Source organism: Malaya genurostris, chromosome 1 (genome assembly GCF_030247185.1).
Source record: "Malaya genurostris strain Urasoe2022 chromosome 1, Malgen_1.1, whole genome shotgun sequence".
Lineage (NCBI taxonomy): Eukaryota > Metazoa > Arthropoda > Insecta > Diptera > Culicidae > Malaya > Malaya genurostris.
Genome location: NC_080570.1, coordinates 548705 through 561391, shown reverse-complemented (window position 1 = coordinate 561391; position 12687 = coordinate 548705). Strand labels below are relative to the sequence as shown.

Below are 12687 nucleotides of genomic sequence, written 5' to 3'. Positions count from 1 at the left end.
TTGATATAAAAAGGAATATTAAAAAAGGGGCTACCTTACACTATTACTTCTTTTGTTATTGAAGAATATTATTTCCATGTTAGTTTATCGAAACAAGTTTTTATTTATTTGCTACATTATTTTTCGATTGCATTAATGATAATTTTGTTGATCTCAGAGTTAGGGAAGTTGAAGTATTCAACGTATGTTTATAATCGAAATATACAGATATTAAATAAAAATTTTAAAGTCGAAACCTTCCAAACCAAATAAAGTATTGTTCTAGAATTTTCTTGTAATGCTTCAATTTAACTTCTTTAAGCCAAAAACTTTCAGTATTTTTCGAACGGCATTTAGCGATAATTAATTTACGAAACGATTATGTTCTTCGAAAGATTGAGAAAACATCCCAGGGTCTGAAAATTGATCACAAATGAAACACATAAATGTTAGATCGTGAGTAATCAGTTACGATATTTATTAATTTATTTATTTATACATTCATTTATTTGTTTCCTTTTACCCGGTGAACGACCGCAACTAGGTTGAAACCGGGTATAAATAAACGATATAATAAATTTGTTTCCTGGTTCAGAAGTAAAAGTAAAGGCCGACATCTTCTTGATCTTGGACACTAGACCAAATATTTGAACTATAATTATAGCATCTACAGAATGTACTCAATTTCTACTGACTCTTATAATCTAATCACTGTAATATAAACACTTGAAAAATTAGAAACTTTAAATGCATCAATAATGACTTATTCTTACGATAAATTACAATCAAACGTTCTGATAAATTCCTAAGCGGATCAACATATTTTTTCAGCTTAATAAATCATTAATTGTGATAAAATCAAATACAATCTTTGCTTCGGCTAAACAACACACCTAGAAAAAATCGTGTAAATTCGAGCGACAGAAGTGACACTTGTTTACAGTTGATCTAACACATATTTAGTGGCTTCTGACATATTTTCAAGTGCTGAAACATTTCACCGAATAGGTCATTTCTCCTGCATGTTATGTCTCCCGTATAACTGATGTGGCGCAGCCACATGATCGAAGCCAAGATGGCTCGGCGACACAAAGCCGCCGAGGCGACGCCAACAGAGTCGGCCGCCGACCCGCCGTCGGAAGCGGTGGCCTTTTGCATACAAACCTGTAACCGAGTCGTTTGCCCGGTCTCGGACTCAAAGCTAGGTTTCGTTGCTTTAGTTAGGTCCGAACGAGCGGCAGCGAGGTCGACCAGCACATGAACCAAACCGATGTGGCGTAGCCGCATTAGATATTTTTTCATTTTCACTCAATAAACGGAAAATATCTCATACAATTACCTGGTAGATACACCTATGCAATTGCTTTGATGTTTAGTAGCTAATAGTCAACAAGTTTTCTAGGGAACTCGGTTATGAGGTTCATGAATCAATCTTTATTCAAGAATACAAGAATCAATCCTTATCCAAGAAGTACAATTGAAGATCAACAAAACGGGTGTTAACTCTATCATCTTTATTTTATATCAATTCCAATTACGATTTTAACACGATTTCAGGCGAAATGACCCTTTCGGCGAAATGGCTTTCGGAGAAACGGCTTTCGGTGAAATGGCTTTCGGCGTAATGACCTTGATCCCATGTTAACACATCTGCCAAACAAGCTTGGTATGTTTGACACATATTTGAATCATTTTTGTAAAATTTAGTCATTCTACGAATTACGTACTCAATTTCATAATTTTTTGCTGTGAGGATATTCTCAAATATGATTAGAATATTTGGTTTATTACTCAAACATTTTTTTGCCTTGGTAACATAATATTTTTACAGAACATTTTTTCGTTTGCCGTTGTATTAGTTGCAGTGACATCATAGGGAGTGCTTCCATGCGTCCAAATGCAGATGTCTCCATCGACTTCGTGGTGAGATAAACGTTCTTTGTTTGACAACTCTGCTGCTGGCATTCTCGCCAACATAGCAGCATCAGTGCGAGAACGGCAGAACCCACACCCAGCTGCGAGAAGAGCAAAATCATGCTGAGGTGAATACAAGCAGCTGCTGGGACAACACACCAAAACATGCTTTCCCGCTAGCTCGTGTTTGCGTAACACTACATACTTATTCTGATATTCTTGCCATCATACGAATCCGACGGAACTGTGTTGATACGCACACACATGCACAGTTAGAATGAAATAGCTGTGGGGAAGCCAGCCGGTGAACGAGGTTTGTGTCAACACTCAAATTCGGTTTTATGGTACAATTAAAAAGCCATAAAATGGTCATAAAAAGTGTGTGGTACTTTTGCCACATTTTTTGTCTGTCGATTTTCGAGGAGTGAGCCGTCAGCCAGAAGCTTATGTTTACTGCTTGTTTAATTTATAACGTTTCAACCAAAACAAATAATTAAATTAAACGATAATGATGATCGTAAAAACAAGCCGTAAGGTATAATTTTACGAGTCCTGTGATTTACATAGTTATTCAAGCGCCACTGCACCGATCACCGCTTGGCACGAGAGTCTAAGCTGAGAAATCGAAAACTATTGCCCCGTTCGACACCGATGAGGTTTATTGATTTGGGTAAGAATATAAACTTTCAAAGGGTCGCAATGAACTGCTTACTCAATTTTTTAATTGACTGTGCAAAAGCCACAGCTGGTCAGCACTGAAGTTATGAATGAATCAAAGGAACAGAAGACGAAAAGCTGGTTCCCACATAAAATAAAGAGCTCAGTGGTCGTAAAAACTAAAGTTGCCATAAATAGGTCGTAAAAACGAAATAAAAATCACAGTAAATTGTGTTCACTTGCTCGTGGCCCATACGAATGGGCCACTGTGACGGTAGTATTTGGGTGATACCAAATCATCATCCAACGGGTTGACTGCCTATTTGATGATCCGAAATGAGTTTGCGCTCACTGGGTTTGTGATCGAATTTCCATTTTTGGTCGAGGCAAATTTGACGCGGATTGGCTTTAATGGTGTTGAAATGTTTGCTGCTTGTCAAAAAGCACCCATCCGAGAGTTGTAACTCAGTGATACTGTTTGTAGATCACCTTATTGAGTTATTAGTCAGCGTTTGCCCTCTGGAAGCCACCAAGTGCGTATGATCCACAGATTGGAATTCTCGACGCGGTTATAAGCTGTGGTCATAAAAATGCTATAAAAAGAGGAAAGTTGATTTTGTTAGAGGGTCGGGAGGTTTGTTTACTTTGTTGTTATGTGTTAGACTCAATTAGGGTTTACGACCCGTTAAAGTGTACAGTTTGTTTGGATGCACTGAGAATTCAAAATACTTTCGATCTAAATAAGGTCAAATTTTATACATAAAGTAGACTCAAGTTGGATGCACTTGTAAAGTAATTTAATATGAATCTCGAGTGGCAGACAATTGTAGCTACAGAAGATCATAAGAAGTTAAAGTGCATTCATCCGGGATGCAATGCATTGGAAATGTTTGAAGTGATAACAAAACCAGTTCACAACAGCGGCGCAAATTTATTGCAATCAGAAGCTGGCTTCGGTTGCAATCTGGATTGATGTGTATTTGTGCAATGTTAATTAAAATCTCTGAGGGGCCATTCATAAATCACGTATATAAATAAATTTGAAGTAGGAACGAAATCCATAACTTTACCTATACATAATAGTATAAATGCATCCACGATTTAATATAACATTTTTATTTTCAGATTACTATTTGGATGCTAAGGTAAATCAGTTTATAATTGTATCAAAAAATAATACTTAAGCAAAGTAACTTCATGGTATTACCCCTACCTGGAAGTATTGTTAGTGTCAATATGGTCATAACTCTCTATCTATGCCACAGAGAACAGATATCCAAGTAGAGATCTCAATGTGTGTAAGAAATTCAACGATTGTTTGGTTAAGTGATCATGAAGTAGTAACTCTCCTGCAGAGGCGCTTCGAGCAGCCCAGCAATCGCTTATGGGCTCAAGAGCATGAAGTTGCATACAATGGTAATTCAGTAAATAAGAACAAAGTTCCGTAGTCTAATATTGTAGTCCAAAAGAGTGATTCATCAGAAAAGATCGCGTATCGCTAATCGCAATCCAAGCTTGTCATCGCCTATTCCATACGTACCAACTAGGGATATCGGATTATTCAATAATCTAGTATAATATTCAAATTGATGGATAAAAATTTTAATCGATTACTCGATTTATTATTCCATTATTATCGTTATAGTGTTTTTTCGAATATTTCAATTTATTTAATAATGGTATATTAGTTTCAATCGAATAAATATCAGCCAATTATTTGGGTTATTAATTGATTACTTAATTAATCAATCGACATTCCGACATCCCTAGCACTAACGAATATTGAATTGATTAACTTCCATATTTAACTTTATTTGCAAGTAATTGCTTATGAATAACTTTGCTCGATGTGTCGACAACTTTTGCGTTTAAATTTCACAGTATCTTCATGTAAAGTCAAAGCTGCAACGAAACGAGAAATATTTTATTTTCATTTTTCTATACATGTTATGATGATTTACGTATCTACTACCGACTGCAGCACGGCTGCCGTGATCTACGTATCACTGTATGATGGGTCAACCGACGGCAACACCGGAATTAGTAGTAGTCAAAAGTTTTAATATGATATGCGAACTGCTTCGACTTCCCCATGTATTTCACAGGAAGTGCTAGTGTTATTCTAGATCCCTCTCACTAGAACACAAAACATAGCTTTTAAACGCTAGATGTCGCAATATCGCTCGAAGAGTGACTTAATTCGACCAACATGTAGATCTGAGGGTGCTCTCACTATCATAGCTATACAAACTACGAAAATCCTGCAACCTACAGATGTCCACGGAACATTCTCTGTACAGTTAAAGCCGGGGTTAAATAAATAGATAAAAGAAAAATCTCTGTACAAGTCGTTGATAGTTCCTGTTGCCTTCTAAAGTGACCAATCATGATCGTAAGTAGTCGGAAACAAAATTTGCTCGGCATGTTCTAAATGAAAATCCGGCATGCGAAACCCGGAGATAAAGAAAGAAGATTAAACAAGAATGTTGGAATAGAGATTAATACAAATTGCATCTAAATCCGAGTAATGGGCACAAGTTTCATCATTGATTAATACATAATATTACAGAAAGCAAATGTAGTCCAGTTAAGATCTGTGCATTACTTGAAAGAGTATGATCAATAAATTAGACAGCAGCACAATTGCTAATTGTACATTAGAAAAAATTCGGAAAAAAACATTATTTTTTATGTGACTGAGCCTTTTTGTTTTTGTGAGCTGATGATTCAATTAGCAATTATTCACCTATAATTTATTTACAGAAAAGATGGATCTTTTTGCTACTGCTTAAAAACTATAGGGGTGAGAAATGATCGATTTTCAAGTCGTTTTATATGTAAGTTAGCGCTGCAAGTTCAAGTTTTATGATACTTACTAATTTTTTTTTGTTTCGTCTAATAGAATAAAAATGGGGATCGATACCCTACAAGGTGCTCAAATGAAGTTGAACAATAATGTATCCTACTCTTGAACATGACATGGTTTTACAAACGAATACACTCGAGTCAATTGGCTCAACTTCATCAGAAAGAGTCACACTATACTGTGGTTGAGTAAGAAGTTAATCTGACAACTCGTTGCACATACTGTTTGCGTTTGCGAAGAAGCTCTATGAACTTTCTCCAGCATCCTTGACTTTGGCCACAACAGCTTAGACATTACACAACCTTCTATTTTCTGATACATTCATGTTTCCTTATGGCTCCTTATGCACTGGAAGTGAAACGGAAGACAAGAAAGATAATTTTGATTTATTAGCCCAAAACAAGGGAGAATTCATACCTTTGTGTCTGTTTTGAGCGAAAAAAAAGAAACTTTCTCCTGTTATCTTAGGCGACGTACAAAGTTTTGGGGTAAAATTATTAGGTGAAAAATCGAAACAATCGAGTGGTTATGATTTATGAATTGCCTACGGTCTAAATTTCGGATCTGTGGGATATATTCGTTATACTCGGTAAATTCACCGAGAGCAGAACCATGGAAAGGAGTTTTGTTTTGCCTAGTGTTTGATAGGCGTGAAATATTTATTGCTCATTCTATTTGGGCTAGAGCATTTTTTCTCTCTCGCATTATTAGTGCAACAATTTATGACTTGCTGAAATGTCAAAGTAGAGCGAGAAGTTTAACAAGAGTGACTAAAGTCTGGTCAGCGCCACTGCTTTGTTCCGTTGCAAATCGAGCACAACAAAATTATTTCACTTCCTGCTTGAAAGCTTATAAGAAAAACAAAAAAATAAAGCTATGTTGGAAGGGAAAACGATACTCAGCAAGACGGAAGCATCATAAAGTGGTAAATTTATGTACAGAAAATCAAAATAGACAAAAGCTAATGGGCAATAAGCAAGTAGTAAAAATCATTACGAACTCATTTTATATCGGAAAGCCGGAGGGAGCCAACGCAACAAAAAAGCAAAGACAGCATTCCATATGGATGTATGTACAGTGAGATTAGTCGGTCTTCCAAGGATGCTTGCTCTTCTATGCTATCAAACGAGGCCCAGTTCAAATCTCTTGGGTTTCATCGACATGTGACATCGTTCTCGATTCGGTTGCCAGCAGCAGCATTGAAGGATGTAACACCAGGGAGAGAGAGAGAGACACACATTCTATAAGCTATGGGGAAAACAAAGAAACGAAACAGTTATTCTTTGCTTCTTACGAGCTGCCTCACTCGATGGCTATCTCAGGATACATCTTTTATATTTTCATATCAATGCTGGTCTGTTCCTAGCTAGTAGTAGTACACTGTTGAGACTTGGCTTCCAATCAAGATGATTATTTATCGGAGCTGACGGGCAAAAAGAGCTGAGAACGACACTTGTGAAATCTCTTTGTATACTCCCACAGCAAACCAACGATGTTGACTTGTAGTTTTTTTTGCTTCTGACGATGACCGAATATATCCTGAAAGACGACATTATCATTCCATCATTTTTATGATTCCGGACATAACGTACTACTGTCTTTATTGCATGATTTTTATACAGTTTGTTTTTATAGTAAATAAATTCTCACACGCTTGTCGTTTTCGTCCATTTTGGTGGCTACATTTGGCAGTGTGTAAGTTATTGTAACTTTTAAGTAACAACAGCTAGAATGGAGGAGAAAAATCGCTCAAGCATGCACTGAAACTCGATTCGGTACTCCCAGGAATAGGGTCGACAGCTTCCCTATACCGCTCTTACATGTCACTTCTATTTTCAGATAGAAACTCTATGCTAGCATATTCTCAGTAGCAACTACTGAACGTAGGGATGAACTTTGCTCCACAGCGGATCTTTAGATATACAAAAGTGGCGTGCTGTTGGACTGTTGAACGCAAAAATGGCATAAAAAATTTATTTTCGAAAATTACACTTACTTTACCTTTCCGTATTGGACATCGTCTTTTGAGTCGTTTTATCCTTCACACACGACGGTAACGACAATGGCGACAAGAGTCGGGAAGCCGACGACGACAAAATGCCAAACTCCGATGGTAGAGCATTGGATGGAAAGCGAATCGAGCGCAACGAATGTGAATGCACCGTCACCAAAGTCAAACTCTTCCGCCTTCGTCGCCCATCACCCTCGGCAAAGCCAGCCATTTCCAGAAGCACATGTCAGCCAGAAGCAGTAAGGCTACGAACGAGGAAAAAAAAGGCTTCACACACAGTTGGAATCGACAACAGCGAAACCGGCAAGGGGACACACACAACACATAAAATAACTTCAATTTCAAATTGACTTTGCTTAAGTTTTTATGGTGTGCTGGGTTGATTGTCGTTTTTATCGTTTTATAGCGATATTATATTGTTTGTTTGTGTATTTTTTCGGCATTTGTCTTTGTTTTCATTCCAGTGTGTATTTTATGATCTGGGAATGTATAGTTCACCTGCTTTGCTCGCTACTGTAGAGCACGTGAAAAATAAAAGTAAGTGAATCAATTATATTTAATAATTGTCGAATTGCTGTATATCGTGATTCGCATGTCATAAACCAATGGACCATTTAAAAAAACAACTCAAATGCTCGCTTCTCCGTGGTATAATGGTCAAAAGTGCAAATATGATGAAGGGCTATCTCGGCTGAACATAAATAATAACGATGGTTGTCGTGATAATAAAGCAATTAACTCTTGTCCAAATCTACGACCATCATCGTCGCCCTAACTACCGGTTTTGACCCTCCGTGGAAAAATCGCACTCATTCCCGACCGGCCTATGGGATCTACTGATTTCCAACGTGCTAAAGCAGGGGGTTGAAATTTTAAATTCCAACCATAGTCCAGCTTAGACCTTTAGCACTTTGTGAAGAGCTTGTATGGTTTATGTAAATGGCTGCGTAAAAGGAGTGATAATAATTTTATGGTTCATAATAATGGCAATGGTAATAATATAACAATTACGAATGCGCTACGACGTGATTCAACAGTTCACGCCGACGATGGATTTCTGTCACCATTGAATCACACGAAAGGTTGAGTACAATTTGTTTCATTTGTGTCCTTTGTTTGATCACTTTGTAATCTATTTTGTATGGTACTGGATTGGAATGATGATCTGATAAAACTACACGGTATTTTCTATTACTCCATTCAATAGCCTGCGATTAAAGCTTGACACATCGAATTACTCTTCAAATAATTTAGATGTTTAATAACTGAAATAGACTCAAATTGCTTGACTGCAGTAATCGAATCATTGTTCTTGAAATAAGATTTTAGTTGGTTCAGATTCTGAAAAAATATTTTTCATCTGTCATGATCTAACAAGTAACAAGTATATATATATAATCTATTGGTAAAATAATTAGTTTAACATAATAACCATCGAAAGTAGTAAAAACAACATCGACAAGTCTGACAATAACGACAAAAAAAGTCCAAGCTACCTTGTCCAGAGGAAACTGTTCTCAACAGTTACAAGGCGCTCGCTACTGCTTCTAACTCGATCGACGGCACACGAAGCGCGTGCCAGTTTTCCAGGCGCTTTCGGTACATGGAAAAGCGTGCGAGTGGAATGGCAAGGCCTGATCGTTCATCGGAAAGACAGAAAGCGAACTACATTAGCACTCTGGAGAGAGCTGTACTGTAAGGCAAAATACGAAGAGCCTAATAAACATGAGTTATTTCACGCTGCTCGAAAAGCCCACCGGAGCCGCATATCGTGCGTTGTTGTTGTATGCGTTGCCATGCGTGTGTTGGTTGAAAGGATACGGACCTTAGCCCGGTTGAGATACGCTGGCAGCATAAGGGGGATATTGAAAGACGAGATCATACACAGTAGGGTATTGATGAGGATGATGATGGCACACCATAAAACCATAAAAAAAGAGAATAGCAAAACCGAAACGAACGAGAAGGCACACATGCAACATGCTGCGAACGTGAATGGGAACGGGATAGATGGGAACTATGATGATCGTCGACGTCGTCACTCTATGTATGCAACAGCAGCCTTTGATGGTCGAACAGTACGTATTTATCGGTAGAGTGAGCGAGAAATAGCATTCACGTGGAATGAAACAACGCTATTGCGCAAGCTACAATACACAAGAAGAGATTATATTTTATTTTAATGTATTTTATATGCTCATAATAATGATGTATTTTGGTCGGATTTTATGTGAGCGTGAATGTGCCATTGGCAGTGTGCGAGTGGATTCAAGCAGTTTAGTCATTCTCAATGGTGATTGCTCTCGCTCTCAACCGGCCATCACCATGTGTGTGCTGTGCCAATGTTGCTACCAGTAGACGAGCAGTTTTCGAGTACTTCCACCTAACCACCCCGTCGCTCGCAGGCGCAAAATGTTGCTCGAGCATGTTGTATTCGCTGCTGCTGCTGCTGCTGCTGCTGCTGCTGCTGCTGCTGCTGTTTTTTCGTCTGTGTTGTGGCTCACTCACTCACTTAACTCGACGACTTGAATACGGCACACGGAATACTGTTTCGTTGGTCTGGCCTGGCGCTTTTGCACCTACTCTCTGCCAGCGGAGAATCGGTTCGAGTTCGAGTTCGAGCGGTACACAACTTGGGTCTGCTCCGCACTGTTGTTGGACTGCGAGAAGCGAGATATTGATAGTTTCGGCATTGTCGTATCAAAATAAAGTGAACATTCGTTTGAAGGCAACCGTTTAGACAAGGCGCGTTTTATTTTTATTGTTATTAATATTATTATTGCGCTGCTCTCCAATATAGACCAAACGCATTGTCAACTTTTATTAGTACATTTCTGAAAAGTTTCAAGTGAAAATAAACAGAGTGTAGTAAGAAAAATATTTTTTTTTCTGGGTGACACTGCACTCGATGCACTTTTAGTGTGTTTTTGCTCAACGGCAAAATCGATTGATATATCGAAATTAGGCATTCGGCCAAGACGCTGAAAATTTTTCCCGGCAAGGAAAAAATAATTCAAGAAATCAAAAAAATGAAAATACGTAAAAAAGTATTCTAAAATAAGTGAAGTGAAGTTTATGACTACTACAAATAAAGTTGACAAAGACAGTGAAGTGAAAACAGTGAACTGTAAGCATTTACCAGGTACAATAAAATATATAAAAATAATTAGCCCTTGGTAACCTGAAAATCATGTGCTGAAGGTGCTTATGCAATATGTGTGTGAGGTGCATGATAGTGATGATATGAATATAAATTTGTGCTAAGCTCTCCGCATCCTTGCTACTGTTTTGAACTTAAGCAAACGCGACAAAAAAAATCCCCGCCTCGCACTAGAAGAGGGCGAGAGAATATTTTCTCTTCCTAGGACTCAGAGAACCCGTGCACCGTTTTGGTCAACATGAATTCGTATTTTGAACAAACTGGTTTCTACGGTCATCCGCATCAAGCGGCCGGAATGATGACCACAACCGGAACCCACCACGATCAGACTACGGCAGCTGCAGCGGCCGCGTATAGAGGCTTTCCACTATCCCTTGGAATGTCCCCCTACACCAATCATCATCTGCACCAGAGTCGATCGTCACAAGAATCGCCCTACGATGCCAGCTTACAAGCAGCATGCAAGCAAATTTACGAAGGTTCCTATAGCACAAAGGATTGTGGGAAAACTGGCGGCGGAAATGGAACCACAGATACCACCAATGGCTACAAGGATGTGTGGAATTCGACAAACACGAGCGCCACCAATAGCAACACTAATACAGCGACTGGCGGAAATGTACCTGCACAGCAAAACAGCTCAGTTCCTGTACGACCCTCGGCATGTACGCCAGATTCTCGCGTCGGAGGCTATATTGATGCTTCTGGTGGCAGTCCTGTTAGCAGAACAGGTTCCACCGCTGCCGGTGTTACCGGAACGTGGAACACCAACCAATGCTCATTGACCGGTTCGACCGGTGGCCAACCAGCGCCAACTACTGGTCTACACCAGTCGAACCACACGTTCTACCCCTGGATGGCTATAGCAGGTGAGTTCCCTTCGGTACCACAATAGATTCCAAGCATTCACTGATGGCAGACCGGCTACAAAAGCAAAATTGCTTTATTAGTGCTAATGATGTTCTACAATCAGTAAAAAAAATCCTTCCGGTTCAAATGAAAACGAAAAATCTCCCTGCACTGCGAATCCTTCCGATGGTGAAACTACGTGTTTCGAAGTAAATATAAAGTTTGTTGTGTCTTCTGCACTCCATAATTTGAATGAAAATTTATGGGGGTTTGTCGAACGAGTTTGCAGGCATGTTGTTCCCTTTGTATTCCGAACTTTCCGAAGCACTCACTACTGGCCACTGCGATTATAGTGTATCTCCCGGAACCAAAGTAACAGCAGAAGGGGCAGATTATTAAAAAACGATTTCAGAAATTTTCCCGCCGGTGCATTTAGTTCACGTATATTTTTTTCTAACTTTGTTGCTCCTCTACCTGATTCAGCGGGCACCTTTCTGCCTTCTCATATTAATATATTCACGATACACAGACTCTGGTGTTTTTCAATCTCGAGTTCGCGTTCAGACCCTGGTAGAAGCTCGTATCATTGGTGATCATGTTTTACTCTCGTACGTCTGTGTGTCTGATTCAGCACCAGAAACGCCGCGGGAGCAGCACTCGTAAATTGTACTAAGCATCTTTCATATCTAATTGATTTAAATACTGTTTTCTATAATTTTATTTGTGAATCAATTCTGAATATTTGTGTGTGATTAAATATTGATCTGATTCGTGAGTTCGCATCGATGCCAACTTGAAAAGATTGATTTCATGAGAAAAAATGTTTTCAAATTATTTGAAGAAACACGTTCGCATAATAAACCTGTAGGGATTTTTTTTTGCGAACGCTTCTTAGCCCTTTTGAACTCGGAACGTTGATTCTTCACGCCGTGCTGCATCCCGCTATCAGCATCAAAAGAAAAACAGAAACTAAATTAAGGGAAGCGAGTACGTCTTATTCTTCGCGGGTAAAAGGAATCATTCCACCACACAAAATTCGATGCCACAAACACAAAGTTTTCCATTGCGAAACAACTGACATACTGAGCCCGAACTGTACGTTGTGGGATTTTAATCGCAGTACGTTGGAATTAATTTAATTATTAACTTGAGGATTTTATCATTAGTCGATACAAGCTGAAAAACGGAAAATTGAGCTGTTTAAAGTTGAAAGTCACTCCCTCATTCTTACGTTTCTGCCAACCATATACA

General features: G+C 38.7%; 1 protein-coding gene across 4 annotated transcripts in view; it reads left to right on the top strand.

Annotated features, from left to right (window-relative positions):
• LOC131428861 (homeotic protein ultrabithorax-like) overlaps positions 1–12687 on the top strand; it is a 349128-nt gene that overhangs the window by 253325 nt on the left and 83116 nt on the right. For 2 of the 4 annotated variants that reach the window (XR_009229404.1, XR_009229405.1), the window contains exon 6: positions 3676–3695. Coding sequence is in view for 2 of the 4 variants with exons in the window: in XM_058592926.1 (XP_058448909.1) it covers positions 10826–11456 (631 nt within the window). In the remaining 2 variants the exon portion in view is untranslated. Of the gene's footprint in view, positions 1–3675; positions 3696–10036; positions 11457–12687 lie in introns of those variants that run through there. The other 2 variants (XM_058592926.1, XM_058592920.1) reach the window with 1 other exon arrangement.